General features: G+C 41.5%; 2 protein-coding genes across 3 annotated transcripts; both read right to left on the reverse strand.

Annotated features, from left to right (window-relative positions):
- Positions 1-115: 115 nt before the first annotated feature.
- vsnl1b (visinin-like 1b) lies at positions 116-6,455 on the reverse strand. The gene is made up of 4 exons (XM_087779846.1): positions 6,187-6,455; positions 3,713-3,879; positions 3,396-3,611; positions 116-1,901 (listed from the first exon to the last, which is right to left on the reverse strand). Exons 2-4 carry the CDS (start codon positions 3,872-3,874, stop codon positions 1,704-1,706), a joined length of 576 nt encoding a protein of 191 aa, XP_087635972.1. The 5' UTR covers positions 3,875-3,879; positions 6,187-6,455; the 3' UTR covers positions 116-1,703.
- Positions 6,456-7,968: 1,513 nt separating this feature from the next.
- On the reverse strand, positions 7,969-15,661 carry LOC148060272 (sex comb on midleg-like protein 4). Of its 2 annotated transcripts, none has more exons than XM_087779733.1 (8): positions 14,941-15,661; positions 14,539-14,805; positions 14,335-14,464; positions 11,226-11,426; positions 11,001-11,162; positions 10,692-10,907; positions 10,477-10,625; positions 7,969-8,946 (listed from the first exon to the last, which is right to left on the reverse strand). In XM_087779733.1, the coding sequence occupies exons 2-8, from the start codon at positions 14,797-14,799 to the stop codon at positions 8,821-8,823; spliced, it is 1,245 nt and encodes a 414-aa protein (XP_087635859.1). In that variant the 5' UTR covers positions 14,800-14,805; positions 14,941-15,661; the 3' UTR covers positions 7,969-8,820. The 2 variants fall into 2 exon arrangements, with proteins under 2 accessions (XP_087635859.1, XP_087635860.1); XM_087779734.1 differs by having other exon boundaries at positions 10,692-10,904; positions 14,941-15,660.
- Between the last annotated feature and the right edge of the window lie 370 nt (positions 15,662-16,031).

Raw genomic sequence — 16,031 nt, forward strand, 5'->3', positions numbered from 1 at the left:
TGAAAATATATAAAGTCTCCAGTTAAAGCCATACATTTACAAATATGAAATACTCGCAGTCATTTTGTCAATTTTCTCTTGGTCCACCCGCGATGCAAGAAACATTTGCCAAGCGTTCAAGTCTTTAACACATCAGTGCTTTAATGCAAGTTTTAGTGATCGTCAATGTCCATGTTAGTAATGTAAACAAGACCTTCATATTTCACTGTTGGCAGCAGAAGATGACAGCAATAGTTTTTGGGCTCAATTTTACAACATGAGGAGAAGTGAAAACGATTAAAAGCTGTCATATTGTCAAATTTTATTTTTTCCTCTTGTTTTTACGCTTTTACCTCCGAGGAGCAGATTTTTTGGTGCGACACATGCCACGTGTATAAAAGAGTCTTAAATGATTGAGTGTTTTTTTCTCTTGATAGAAACGTTGACAAAGATGGTGACTTATAATATATACGGTAGCAACACAGGCAGCAGGTGGAAACATGACCATGAAAAGCTTCTCCGCTCGAGTCAGTGCAAAGCCTTCCAAACACTAACAAAAAAATTAAAAAAGGAAAACCAGGCGGTCTTTTCTCGTTCTGGTCTGTCTTTTATCTTCTCCATTTTGGCATTGAGTTTTCAATCAGCGGCTTCTCGAGAATGGAATGGATGAGACTTCTCAATAAAAAGGTTTCTTTACAAAAGAGTAGGAATGCACTGGCGTCAGTAAACATGTCATTTCTTTAGTTGTTGTTTTTTTTTTTGCTGCTTTGGAAGTAGAGCCCGTGACGAGGTCACGATTGAGAAACGCTCTTTGTTTCTGTAAACACGTCGATATGTCCTCGGGTCTAAAAATGAAATAAAGCCGCCTGAAAAGAAGATGCCAATTTTTTTAACCCCCCCCCCCCCCTCTTTGTGAGAACGACTGGATGCTGCAGTGCGATGAAATCATAAGGTGCTCGCTAAATACATTTCCCTTTTTCGGCGACGCAAACTATATTTCGACGTCCGGCTCCTCTGAGATCCCCCGAACTCTGAGGCGTATATAGTGACAGTAAAGCATGCTCCCACATTAAGATGAGTACACACTGTACAATCCCATGCAACAATACCAAATGAAGTTCTCAGGAAAAGGGTTTTTTCTCTTTTTCGTCGCCACCTGAAGATGCAAAAAAAGGTAAGAGATAATAGTTTCCAACACTTAATATCTGCATGCAAAGGAACCTTTTTCCCCCCCTTTTTGGTTCCGTCGTGTGAGAACATCTGGGACAGACGGGAGCTTCTCTACGAGTCCGGGTGGTTTACAATTATCATAGGAATTATTGTTCTGTGACTAGTCAAGCTTACAGTGGTGGCAGCAGTGAACACCGGGGGATCCTAAACACTGCAGGAACAGAAGTCTGTGCTCCACTGAGATACAAGCGAAGAAGGGGGACGTCATAGGGGTCACTGTGCACAAATCACATCGGCATCTTTTTTTTTTTAAATAGAAATGTATGATATCTTAAGAGCTATATTCAAAATTAGTCAGCATTATACATTCTCATGCATACGACCACAAGAAGCGAGTCCATTTAAAAATAGTCCAAGCATTGTTTGTTTTTTTTTTCCTGTGGAAATGGCAGAGAAACCTAATGAAACAGTAGAACAAGTGCTGCGGTCCAGAGTGTGTGGATACAGACGGGGAGACGAGGGAGCGGCGGCGTCGGCGTCGGCGTCGGCGTCGCTCACTTCTGCATGTCACACTGCAACAGCAGCACGATGGACGGGTCGCTCTTCGCCGCCTCCTTGAACTCATCCAACGAGATCTGGTCGTCGTTGTTCTTATCCATTTTGCTGAAGATCTTGTCCACCCTCTGCTCCGGTGTCAAGCCGTCCTCGTTCATCTTCATCATGATGACGGTGCCCACCATCTTGTAGATGGCCTGAGGAACCATCGGAGGACACGTTTAAGGCTTTTTGTTTTAGTCGCTTAGGTCTTAAGGTAACATAGAGATATAAACACTGAAGATATATTCTTCTAAATAATACCAGTTGTTTAAGATTTCAAGGAAAAATAAATTATCGAAATATAACAAGTCATTTTTAGAACATTTCTTGGAGAAATTATGGAGATTTCAGTGTTTTGAGTTTTTGAACTCATTCAAAATAAGTTATTTAAGTCTTTGATTTATTACGAATATACATAACACACACTTTTAAAGATGACAAATGATTTTTAAAAAAGGCTCAACTTCCTTATCTTGGTCTAATCTGACCAAAAATAATGCTTAAATAATGGTTATAATTATAACTAGCCCACAGAACATAAACAGTTGGAGCAAAGAGGATTCTGCAAGCTCCCTGCCCCACTAAGTAACCAATCCTTCAACTGATTCATGGATCCAGATGGTAGTTTTGACCCAAAATGGTATATTTTCCTGGTCCCAGTCCCATATTTTGCCCATTAAAAACAAAAAATCAAAATCAGTTCCTTTGTTTATTTTGGTGTAATCAGGCTAACAGATAAGGAAACAAGTTAATAAAATGAAAGTACATTAGTAAAACATGGTAAAAATTCATTTAAAAAATCTATTCATCAAAGACTATTCCAACTATTACGCAAACATAATGATCATTCATATAAAATTGTTGTATTGGATGCATTTTTATAACCTTTTCAAACTAAAATGCAGCTTTTGTTTATCAATAACTTGCTTTAGCGACATTAGCATGCTAATGGTAGCTCTCTGCAGCCGAGATTTGACCCATCCTGGCCCCGGTCACTGGTTTTCATGCTTCTCTGTCCTGTACAAGTTTAACTTGTATCAGGTCCTGACCTTGCATGAGGTGAAACTCATTTTATAGTGTCTATTGTGACATAAAACCGCACTTAACACATCAACACATTAATCTGGGTTTAATCTTAAAACAATTTTACCAAGTTTATATCATATAACGCTTAATGTAAAACATGTGATAGCTTTAAAACTAATAATAAGTCGATACTGATTTACCGTTTGCTAGCATCATCACAGATACAAGATTATTTGGGGAAAAAATAATAATTCCGATACAATCTCCCAGAAATTACTTTAAATCTGACTGATATCAGTTTAGTTTTTTCTCATTGATCTAAAGAGTGAGATAAATAAGTTTCTCTACATCTTTTTAATTAAAACAGCCTTGAAGACGTTCACACCAGAGATGATGACAGTGTTGAACATTTTACGGCTCATTATAGCAAAAGAGATGCTAATATAAAGTCATTGGCTCTCATTTGATCTAATTTCAGGACAATTATAGCCACAATAACATTATTAAAATGAATTAAATACACCTGAAGACATGACTAAACCAGTTCACTTGGTCCACTGGTAGTTTATCAGAGGAAAGTGATCTTGTGTTATTATTATTGTCTCTTCAATCGTTCCTCTCACCTCGATGATCTCCAGCATCTCCACTCGGGTGATCTTGCCGTCTCCGTCCAGGTCGTACATGTTGAAGGCCCAGTTGAGCTTCTGCTCGAAGCTCCCGCGCGATGTGATGGACAGGGCGCAGATGAACTCTCGGAAGTCGATGGTCCCGTCTCCGTTTTTGTCGAAGGTCCTGAAGGCGTGCTGTGCAAACTTTGACGCGTCACCGTACGGGAAAAACTGCAACAACAACAACAACAACCACCAACCAAAAAAAAAAAGAAGTTTTCCTTAAAGCCTGTTTCTGTTCAACCCTGAACTCTGTCGGGAAGATCCCGCACCTTGACGTAAAGCTGCTGGAACTCCTCCAGGTTCAGCCTGCCAGTGGGACAGTCTTTCAGGAAGCCCTTGTACCACTGCTTGAGCTCGTGCTCGTTGAACTCCGTGCTCCTCACCAGATCCTCCATCACCTCGGGAGTCAGCTTGCTGTTCGTCTTTCCCATGATTCCTGCCGAGCACATCCACGTGAATGATTAGTTTATTCATGCTCGACAGCCGGCAGCTCGGATTCTGGAGCGAGTGTGAAAGACGTCGACCGGTCTGACATGGATGATGTAACTGGGCTGAAAAAAAACCACATCACTTCTATGATGAATAAATGAAGAAAAAGTTCTGTTTTCTTGGAGCAATTTTGTTGTTCTTGCCATTATTGTGACTCAATTTCAACTTCTTCCTTCATTTCTTTGACTTAAAATAGCTCCATGTATTAATAATAAATAACAATTGGTGTTTGTTTTTCTTGAACTCCAGTATCTCCCGAGCACGGATCGGGTCGATCCAAACATGGAGCGTCACAAACATCACACCAGATAATCACACGGAAACAAAATCAATGTTCTATATAATCAACTTGTTCATCCATCCACCCGTTTTCATCTCGTCCAGGAGGCAACAGTGACGATAAATAACCCAGAAACAACGTTCAAGAGGCGTTCCAAGGTGAACCACATGGAAGAAAATGTCTTTTGACCTGGGTCTGCCCCGAGGCCTCCTCACCCTATTGTTTTTGGAGCTCCATTTCTACATCGCAAACAAAATAACATCTTTTTTTTAATATTCAGTTTTCTAAAGCCTTCATTTTATAATGTCTCTGTCTCAGTTCTATGGAATTCACATTTAAAATGATTTGTTTTATTTTTTTAGTTTACAAGGCCATTTATACTTCTTTCTTTTAACCTACAGCTTGTATTCACTCCTTTTAAAAAAGATTGTCAAGGACAGGCCATTTTAAAGGAAAAGAAGTCCCACCTCGAGCGTAAATGTCTAAGGAATTAAACTGTATCATCCCGTAATAAACACTTCATTCAAGTAATACCTACTTTATAATTTTAAACATTTATACTTCCCTGAAATAAAACTGAAACCACCAAAAAAGTCTCACACGGTCCTTAGAAACAGTGACTATAGCTTGCTATTCCATCCATTAGCTAAGCAAATAAATCACGCCCGCTTGAGGCCTTGGCTCCCATGAGGGTTTGCCATCTGTTTTTGTGATGTCACTTAAAGAAACAGTGTCTTCACGACAGTCAGAGAGTTACAGGATGGTATATAACATTTAAATTATACTATTATTTCCAAAAAAAAATGATGTTTATTGAAGTTTATAATCTTTCTGGTTCAATCTTCCTCGTCTTACGGTTCTTAAGAATCTTCAGCCCAGTTGAAGATCTCACTCCTTTGCTCGTGTCACACATTTTTATTTCAAATATCTCGTTACCAGGCAACAAAACCAACAATTTAGTCCCAAATAGTTTACACAATTTTGTTGATAAAGTCTGGCTGTCGTTTGTGCCTCTGGCCCCAGGTAGCTGGGACGGTGTCATCACATCCTCTCGTGCTCAGACAGTGCCCTGGATTCTATTCCTGGTCCGGCACTGACCCCCTGCATCATCAATGGAGACCATCACACGCTTCGATCTTCTGATCAAGTTTCCAGTGTCAACGCATGTCCTATAATCTGACAAACGACAACACGGTGTCCGAGCCCCACTGCTGCAGTGGATCCACAGGGGCCTGTTGTGTAATCTGGATCTTCTGGAAAAACCCACAGACCAATCACCCAGAGCCGTCCACACTCCAGAAGCCCCATGAATTATTGACTCATGGTGAGCCAAGTCACACGCAGTGGGCAGGGATGCGTCAATCCACAATGCACCACTTAACAAATGTGACTTTTTGAGCCGCTATTGTGGGCACCATATGGTCCACTTCTGAGCTGCGGCTTCTACCGTCGGCACCGCATTGACTCGGGCCTTCACAACAAGCTGCGCGAAAGTGCGCCTTTCGAAACCAGCGCAAAATCCAATGCGCACCCAGAAGCCCCGTCGCCCGCGTGCATGGGAACAGAATCCATGACGTACCAATAGACAGACAATGACCTTGAGGAGTTTTTTTTTTGTTGTAATGCAGATTATTTCCTGAGCGACATCAGGGGGGGAAAAAACTGCGCTGTTTCTGTTCTGCGCACACGCGTTTCTAAATGAAGGATTTGCGCATTGAGAGAGAGGAGGAGAAGAAAAAAAAAAGGGGTGATTTTAGGGCCACGTTTCTCGCGGTGACATCTGCCCATAAAGCTGAGTGGCTGCTGCATTCCGATGGAAACGACGCAGCGACTCCATGCGCACACGAGCCAAGAGCGTCAAAAAATCTCACAATGACACGCAGAAAAATAAACCTCCAAAGATGAAGCTTGTAGTCGCTGAGCGGCTCCATCCTGTGACATGACCAGAAACATTGAAATCTCAGCATCTCTTACCTGATCAGCTTCAATTTCTCAACAGGAATAAATGTGTTTCCTGCCACAGAAAACCCCGCCTTCCGATCTCGTCAAGAGGAGACGTTTTCTCCGCGCCGGCGCTCCTTTGGGGGGGACGAGAAGAAGAAGAAAAAAAAAGAAAAAACCAAAACACCTGCTCGTGAGAACCGCGGAGGATCCGGACGTGACTCTGGTGGAGGTGCAGCCAGGGATGGATCCTCACGCCAGTCTGTGGTTACACTTGCAGGAGCGTCACTGCATCACAGCCTGGCTCGGACCTGCGTCTCCTCACCGGACCTCGTCCACGGTGGTGACGTGTTGGACGCAAGTTCACATCAGACGTGACATCACGAGTCGAAGAGGCGTCGAGTTTAAAATTGTTTTTTTTTTTTTTATATATATATATATATACGACGGTCTATAAAAGTCATTGGTCATCGATCAAATGTTTGACGGCCAGTCTGTGCGTCATCGTCACTGAGATCGATACGGACCAGAACGTCACGGCTCAAGAACTCTTTCTATCATCTGTACGCATCATGAATATTGTTTATTTAAATGAAATGTATTTTATTTTATGAATTATTTATTATTCATATTTATTAATGAATTTTTATCCTATTTATTTAATTTAATTGATGTATTTTTAGTACATTCGTATTATTTCATTTTTATATTCTGTAACGAAAACAAGTTCTGTTATTATCTAATAAAGCATTTATAGCAATGGCCCCCAATCCCTGGTCCGGTTACCAGTACCAGTCCGTGAGGCAGTTATTACTGGTCCGCAAAAAAATAAACAACAACAACAACAACTGACTCACATATAGTACTAATGTGTAAAATAACTCTCCTGACATGTAGAAAATGTTTTTCTCTCCAAGATGCAGTAAGTTCCTCATCATGTCCATGTTTTCAACTTTTACTTTATAAAGTTGCTCTGAAATCTGGGCGAACGAGAGGTTACGAGAGTCCATTATGACGTAACAATGGCTTCACTACTCCTCCAGCCAGCTATGATCATGCTCCACTTTGTTTATACCACGAGTCACTTGGAGGTGGAGACTTTCAGGATTGATGAGGCGCGGTGACAAACCTTCATGCTTGACCAATCACAGCAGAGTGGGTGTGGTTATGGTCAACAAGATTTCATCTCTGGAAGTGATTTCAGTGGGCGGGGCTTAAGATCATTTTCTAATGTCAATATTTAAATTAATACATTTTCATCACACTCAATTAACCTACTACAATTATTTGCTAATACTAACCATAATAAATTAACTAAACACAACTTCTTATTTTTTAAAGGAAGACTTTTGCCAAAATGTGATTCACCAACGCGCCCAAAAAACACTGTATCATAACCAAGAATAAAATAAATGATACATACACATCTTTTACTACTTAATCTGCTATTTTATTTGCATTAGTACTCATTGATTGGGCAGAATAATTATGATTTCAAGGCCTAATCTAGTGGGAAAAAACATAAATAATTGGTTCACGAAACTAAAAAGTTTGGTTTGGTTTATTATACTTTAGTTAGATTTATATAACCTTCTACATGGCTGTGATGTTCTTGTTTAGAGTCACATGACTTCCCTGTAACACAATTATACGTTTAGACCCGGCCAATCACGGCAGAGTGGGCGTGGTCAGAGTTAGAGTATTTTCATTTTAAAACGCACTGAAACATGTAGTTTCAGCTCCACTTTACTTTCCTTAAAACACCTCAAACATTCACGTTACTATAAAGACTTGTGAACTAAGACGAAACAAACAAACTGTCAATGTATTTTATTGATTGAATACTCACGTACGATACCGTATACACGTCAGATCACGAACACAAAACACTTAAATACGTATAGAACTGTAGCACCGGAGCAGATCACCTGCCAAACCTCTGGAGGAATAAAAAGCACTGAAGCTCCATTTCTGACTATTAATGGCTCACGTGTGATTTTTACAGCAGCATTCACTTAGAATAATAAGATTAAAAAAGAAAAAACTACAAAAGCGTGTTGTGATCCATTTAAGCCACTTCTGTATGAATCTTATCATAAATCAGTTTTTTTTAAGTGTCAAGCGACTGAACAATCTTGCATATTAATACATTAATCCACATATTATGAGCTTCTTGTTTGTGTTCGACATAAACTCATCAGAGATTTAAAAAGTCTATCTATAGTCCAGTAAAAGTGTATCGTGACGTTTTAAATTCACATGAATGTGCTGGTTTTTGTCGTGCATGATGTGAATTTACTCAGTGATTTAACATTGAAAGTGTTTTCTATTTGATATTAAATCACCCACTTCAGAAAATACTTCAAGATACAGTTTTGATGAGCTGTATTTGTGCGAGAAAACAATAGAAAAACTAATAAAATATCATTGAATTCTAGAAGAGATTAGATTATTTTCCTGATGTTGAAGAAATAACGTCATCACTTTCCGTTGCTGTTTTTTAAATATATATAAAAAATGCTTCAGTACCATTTTCTAAGCTTATTTTCAAGAACTACAATCGTTTCGGACGCAGGTGTCGTCCGCTGATAGACTCTTGTGATGCAGATTATAATCCCAGATATAAACCAGTACAGAGACGCCTCTAAAACGTGCTTCTTTTTTTCTTTAAAACTTGTTCTGCTTTAGCTTGTCGATGTGGAAGCAGAGCTTCAGGGCCGGCCCCAGCTTCAGTCCCAGATACTTGATGATCATGTCGCTCTTGAGCAGCAACAAGGCGTTTCCGTCGATCTCCTGCCAAGAGAAGTAAAGTTTCAGAATGTTCAAGTTGTCTTCGAAATCAGCACAAAAACACTGTTCCTATACGACGTTTCTTGTGGGTTTATAACCTGGAATAGAAGTCATTTTAGGTTCTGAAACACGACAGTATAATCACAGTTAAAAATGCATTTTCACGGTGGCTGTGTCTCAAATCGTGCACTTCTCTGAGTGCACTGCTTTACAGTATACTGTAAGACAGTGCACTTACTTGTGCAGTGCTCAAATTTGGACGGTAGTACTGTCTCAAATCAAACTCTGCTCCGACACACTTAGAGGAAATGACTCGACAGCTTCTTCTTCTACTACTTTTTATCACTATTTACAACCAGTTGTTGGAACACTATAGTAGAAACTTGACTGAACTTTTCTCCAATTGAAACAAGTTATTAAGTTGTGTTTCATTGTGTTATTATGGTTGTTTTGTGGTAAAATTAGTGTTAGTTTTCTCGAGACATTTACGTCGGTATCTGGTCCGAAGACGCAACGTCAGTGAGCTTCAGTTTAGCGCCATCTACGTCACTAAGATGGCGGTCTTCAAGGGTGGTCTAGTAGTGAGTGCACCAATTGACTGCTCATTGCGCACTACATTTTCGCAGACTGCTCATTGGGACGCACTTGTGCACTCAAATTTCGAGGTGTAAGTGCAGAAACGCGCGATTTGGGACACAGCACCTTTGTTAGGAAAGCTCTTCCCTTCACTCTGTGACGAACGGTGTCAGAGGTGGGATGGCCACTCGAACTTGCGAGGAACCCAAGAGATGATCAACTGATTTGGGTTTGACTTAGGTTTAAGTTTAATGGATTGTACTCACTGAAAATAAACATGTAGTATAAAAGAAAGACACAGAAATAGCACTGGATGTTACCAACTAAGGACTTGGTGACCCAAGAAATGACCTCCCTGGCTCTCATAAGTACATATGCAGTCATGGAAGTCTTTCGAATTGACCCAGAGACAATACAAGGGATACCACAAACCGTTTGTTTCCGGGCCTTCGGATCCCCTTTACCCAGAAACAACACAAGGGCTAATGGTGGATCCTTTGGATTAGTTCTGCTAGTTAGTTCACCTGCTATAGACTCAGAGTAAAGTTCTCGAGAAGCTTTAACGCCCATTATTGTGATTCCTGGGATACGTTGGTGCAGAAGTTTGCGTAAACCTTCTGTTCCGACCGAAGACTTCGATCGTAGTAGCATGTCTAGGTGACTTATCTATAGTTTCTTTGGCCCTCATCGTTCCTTTCGCAAAGCCAATTCCTAAGGCCTCCCCCTTCTGGACCACAAATCTTAAGGTGGAGATGGATTGTCCAAACTTTCCAGTAAGTCTCTGGCTCTAAAATCCTGATCCACAGTTACAGTTGATTATAGTTTTAAGTTTAGTCGAGGGCGACGAGGAACCTGCCCAAGCTTGTATCAGATTCAACCTGCAACAAGTACAGTAGTCAACCCTGACAAAGGGTGTCCACAAGGGTGACACAAAGTGTAGCAGGAATACTTGCTTACATGTTTCCTAAAGATTTCGGCATGTGGCGCCAGGGCGTTCGGGTCGGCCTCCCGGATGAACCACACGACGTCGTCGACGGACCAGGTGGAAGGGTTCTTATTGGTCGGAGCTTTGGAATCCTGCGACTCCGAAGATGTGCTGTACGCTCCTGGATCAAGAGGTTGGATTTCTTTAAGAGTTCCCCCGTGACTTCTACGAAGTGGGAAGATCGTACCTGTCCTGTTGTTGTCCGTGAACGTGCTGGGGCTGGTCGTGGACTGCCGGCATATGGAAGCGGAGCCGCTGGAGAACTGCTGCGAGGAACGGAATCCGTACGACTTTGAGGAGTACGAGGAACTTATGGAGTTGTAGGTGTTCTCGCCGGGGTCGACGGAGTAGCGCTTGCCCTCCGGCTGGTCTAAGTGATAGTCTTCTGCCCGGGACGTTTCTGCTGAAGCAAACAAGGAGGCGCCATCAATCACCTTGGAAATCCGATAGCAGACAGTCAGGTTATATCATTACAGGGGGCCTAATGGATAAATACCGTCAGAGTGGTAGGAGCCACCGCTGTGCTGAGTAATGGGCTGATCGCTGAAGAGGTTCTCGCAGTGCAGGCTGCGACACAGTTTCTTCAGGAAGCGGAGAACGTAGTCGATGCTGTTGACCACGGGGAGGCTCAGAAGGTGCTGCTTCCCGTCAAACGTTGCTTCGGGAGGATTTTCAACAATCAGTCTAAATGCACCGGCGCCGGTCGTTCAGCCAACGCTACCTGATATCTTCTCTCCGCCGTAGCCTTGTGTGAGGAGCGTGAAGACGGTCTTCTGCTGGTAGGCGCTGTCGATGCAGCCTTGCACCGCCTGCTGTAGGACCACCGAGGGCCGGTCGGGGCCGAAGTGGTCGGGGAGCTGCTGGATCTTCTTCCTGTCCAGGTTGGGGCCTGTGTTGGCCTGTTTGTTGATGTAGATGCACACTGAGGGGGAACGCAGGGACAATTATCTCCTCCATCTTTTCATTGTTCGTCATTTCATAAGACCGACTTCTACAACCATTGCCTTAGTGCTTCCCAAACGTGTTTTGACAACCTTTGGAACAAAAAAACCCTCCTTTTTCCAATTTGATCCGTACTTTTGTGCGGTAATGAGGGATTTTAAGGACTATCTTTGAAAACTGCTTCAAAAAACTGTCCTGCCCTTCATTTTATTTTATATTTGCTTCAAAATATCGACACAATTATTTTAAAATTTAAAATTTCAGAATTAATAGAACATTTACAACTATAATGTAATATAGTGTTATTATAGAGACAAACTGTGAAGTTTAAGGGAACAAACACTTATTCACGATGCTTAATTTACGCGTTAAATATAAGGACGATTCTTTATTTCAGTGTCAACCACAGCATTTGACAAACTATTGACTATTTATTTAATAATATTGACATATTTGAGCTAAAATTCATTCATTTAGAGGCAAATGTAACATTCGTGTTTGACTGAAGCTACACCAGAGATCAAAGTACAATAATTTTTAATCAATTCAGTGGGAAATTAAATGCCAAGTTTTTTTTTCAATAAATCATTAATGGTTGACATTCGGAACCAACATTACCTCTGATATATGAAGTGTATTTATTATTTATCATTGAGGAAATTGGGATATATATACATAAACTTCTGATTTTTATGTGCAATTATATGTTATTATATGTATATATATTATGTGCTCCTCAAATCACGCCTGTCTTCTGTGAAGCTGACAGCAATGCATTGTTGAGATTTTTCATTGACAAAATTAAATTGATCAAAGAGAAAATCTCTCCCCCTTTGTTTGGAACCTCTACTGTCTCTGAGCCCCTCTCCTCCTCTTGGTCCTCCTTCACTGCTGTATCTTTGGGTGATATTTCGGCACTAGTGAACAAGATGAAACCCTCCTCTTGCTCAGATGACGTCCTTCCTTGTAGGCTTTTTATCAAAGTATTTGATGTAATTGGCCCCTGGGTTACCAATATGGTGAACCTCTCCCTTTCCACAGGGGTTTTTCCCAATGCATTTAAACATGCCATTGTGGAGCCTCTGCTCAAAAAAACAGGCTTAGACCCAACTGACCTCAGTAATTTCAGGCCTATTTCTAAGCTCCCTTTCTTGTCCAAGATCTTGGAGAAGGTGGTGCCTGAGCAGCTGTCTTTGTTCCTGGATCAGAGCGACATCCATGAGAAGTTTCAGTCTGGCTTCCGTAAGCATCACTCTACGGAGACAGCTTTATTGAAAGTGTCTGGTGACATCATGATGTCGGCTGACTCTGGTAAATTCACTGTTCTGGTTCTCTTGGATCTGTCCTCAGCCTTTGACACAGTTGATCACCAGATCCTGCTGAGAAGACTGAGGGATGAAGTGGGACTGTCTGGGTCTGTGTTAGAATGGTTCTCATCTTACCTTTCTGGGCGCAGTTTTAGTGCATCTGCCAATCAAATGAGGTCTGAATCGGCAGATCTGTTGTGTGGAGTCCCTCAAGGTTCTGTTCTGGGTGCTTTATTGTTTTTGCTGTACTTGATTCCCCTCGGTAAAATCATTAAGAGATTTCCAGATGTTTCTTATCACATTTTTGCTGATGACATCCAGCTCTACTGCTCTTTTGATCCAACTGAGCCCCAGAGGCTGAACAGCTTAGTCAATTGTTTGCTAGAAATCAAACAATGGCTGAGTGAAAACACTCTACAGCTAAATGTGGACAAAACTGAAACACTGATGATTGCTCCTGATGATAAGATTCCAGGGTTGAGTCAGTACTTGGGTGACTTGGGTCAGTCTGTCAAACTGAGCCTGAGAAACCTGGGTGTCGTATTTGATAAAGACATGTCTCTTGTTCGACATTGCAGAAAACTGACCAGAAACTGTTTCCTTCAACTGAGAAAAATCTCTAAACTTAGGAAAATGTTGTCGGAACATGATCTGGATCTTGTAATCCATGCGTTTGTTTCTTCTTGTCTGGACTATTGTAACAGTTTGTTTTCATGTCTTAACAAGAAGGATCTGTCTTGTCTGCAGTTGATTCAGAACTCTGCAGCGAGAATTCTGACCCGCTCAAGTAGAAGAACTCACATTTCTCCGATCCTTAAAACTCTTCACTGGCTTCCAGTTTCTTTCAGGATCAACTTTAAAATTCTGGTTCTTACTTTCAGATCTATTCATGGTCAGGCTCCTCCTTACATCAGTGATCTGATCCAGCCTTACACCCCAGCTCGGGCTCTGAGGTCTGTGGATCAGAATCTACTTATGGTTCCACGCACACGACTCAGGACCAGAGGAGAGAAATCTTTTCAGGCTGTTGCTCCTAAGCTTTGGAACGATCTTCTCTCTCTTTGCGCTTGATGATCTACTGACTCCTTTAAGAAACATCTTAAGACGTTTCTATTTGTTCAGGCTTTTCCTTGAATTTCTCGAACTCCTGTGTTGTTCTCAGTATTATCTTGATCTTTAAAGTTTGTACTTTTTTGAGTATTGTTTTGATTGTTTAAGCGCTTTGTGACCCTGGTCTCGAAAAGCGCTATATAAATAAATATTACTTACTTACTTACTTACTAGTAGTTCTTTGTGTAATTATTATTATTATTATAGACTCACAAGTAAAACAAAATCATTTAAGCATAAAGAAAACAAGCAAATATAATAATAATAGTTGAAATAAAACTAATAAAAAACATTAAATGATAGGAAAAACATAGCAAATTATAAACAAAATAACTTGACATTTCAATTAATTTTACAAATATCTCACTACGTCTCACTCGCCATCGTAAATGTTGTTCAATTGTAAGTCAGTGACTCGTAGTTTATCAGTTCAGGGCTCGTCGCAGCTTCAAGTCATGTGACCGGTATTACCTGTGAGCACCTGGGGAGTGGCCGAGTGCGGGACGGTGGCCGCGTCCTGGGGGATGGAGCTCATGTCGGGCTCCGGGGTGCTGCTGGGCGGAGAGATGGCCAGAGGCGTCATCACCATCCTGGGCTTGAGCTGCGGCGACAAAGACAATAAGAGTTTTGGAGTCTCGCAACTTCCTGTCACATCCTCCTCCTCCTCCGTCTGACCTTGAACCCGGGCTTCCTGCCTCTCTTCTTGGGGACTTTGAGCGGCGGCAGGGAGTCCGGGTAGCGGCTGGAGAAATCCATCTTGGGCACGTTTCGTAGCGGGGGTCTCCCCCTCTTCCTGCCGGGGATCTTCCCCGACTGGCTGGGCAGGAACGAGGGCGCCACCGCCGCCGATTGCATCTCACTGTGGTTGTTGTTGTTGTTGTTGTTGTTGTTGTTATTGTTGTCCGACTTCTGCACCGACGCCGCAGGCAAACTCATCTGGAGCTGAGGAGGCCGAACAGCAACCAAAAAAAAAAGAAGCACCTTCACTAAAAGATCATCCCGGATGAGGCACTGCGACGAGAGCATCCTAGTATAGACAACACAGCCTCATGCTACACAACAACAAGAGTGAAATACCTTTTTGTCTTCCTGTCAGCCACGACAGTAGATCCTCGCTTTTTTTTTGTCCTCCTGGAATAACGGTCGTCCTCACGGATCAGAGAGACATGTTTGTCTGCTCGTCCCTTTAGCCGCCGCCGCCGCCGCCACTGCTGCTGCTGCTGCTGCTGAGCACAGAGGCTGCAGACATCTCATTACACTAATGCATTCAGCAGTGGAGGGGGAGGGGGGTCGGCCTCACCATGGCTACACGGCTATGCATCGCCGTCAGGACGTCAAGCCCTACCTCGGGAAATAGGAAATAAAAACAGCTCCTGGAGGAACATGAACTGTGGCCGTGACAGATGTGAGGCTCAGAAACCAAACATGTTTGATGGAAGATCTTGGATGTACAGTGTGTGTGTGTGTGTGTGTGTGTGTGTGTGTGTGTGCGCAGCAGGGGTAGACAGTGACAGTGTGTGCTCAAAAAGAGCGGTGAAGAAGAAGGGTTCCTCTGTCGTCATGGCAACAAGCCTCGCAGCAAACCCTTCTATGTTTTTGTCTGTCCGGCTCCGGCGCCGCTCGGTTATAATTAGGACGGATTTTTTTTTTTTTCAAAAGCTTCCTGAAGAAATGGGAAAAATAAATATTCCCAGTGGGTTATCGACATGTCAAAGAGCACTTGATAGTTTGAGATATTTCAGGGGATGTTTTTTTTCGGGAGATTGAAGGATAGTAAATAGATGTTAATGGGATAAAATAAAAATATTTTCTTTGATGATGTTATCGACCCAATGATAGCTGGGTTTCCAATTAAAAATGATATATTATTTAATATTAAAGGATGTAGTATGTCTATTTATCAGACTTTTGTTAATAAAAAAAATCAAATGTATACAGGAAATAGATCAAATCTATAAATTAGAATAAATAAATAAAGATAATAATCAAAAACTACGTAATATAAATAAAATTAAACGAGATTAATCAAAAACTTTAAATGAAAATAAAGTAAGATATCTTAGATTGAAAGTGGGACATACAATGAAACGATTATAAGAATACAAAACAATGAATAAATCATGTGTAATCAGCTTTAAATTGAAATTAATTAATTTAAAAACAGTTAT

Source organism: Callionymus lyra, chromosome 18, assembly GCF_982586985.1.
Source record: "Callionymus lyra chromosome 18, fCalLyr1.hap1.1, whole genome shotgun sequence".
Lineage (NCBI taxonomy): Eukaryota > Metazoa > Chordata > Actinopteri > Syngnathiformes > Callionymidae > Callionymus > Callionymus lyra.

Bases quoted from the DNA above. Each gene is read 5' to 3' on its own strand.
- LOC148060272 (XM_087779733.1), bottom strand. From the start codon at position 14,799: ATGAGTTTGCCTGCGGCGTCGGTGCAGAAGTCGGACAACAATAACAAC. The intron at 11,163-11,225 runs GTAGCGTTGGCT...ATCCTCCCGAAG, and splicing joins CGGCGGAGAGAAGATATCAG to CAACGTTTGACGGGAAGCAG. The intron at 8,947-10,476 runs GTAAGCAAGTAT...TTCTCTTGGCAG, and splicing joins CCGAAATCTTTAGGAAACAT to GAGATCGACGGAAACGCCTT.
- vsnl1b (XM_087779846.1), bottom strand. From the start codon at position 3,874: ATGGGAAAGACGAACAGCAAGCTGACTCCCGAGGTGATGGAGGATCTG. The intron at 3,612-3,712 runs GTGCGGGATCTT...TTGTTGTTGCAG, and splicing joins TCCAGCAGCTTTACGTCAAG to TTTTTCCCGTACGGTGACGC. The intron at 1,902-3,395 runs GTGAGAGGAACG...ATGGTTCCTCAG, and splicing joins AGATGCTGGAGATCATCGAG to GCCATCTACAAGATGGTGGG.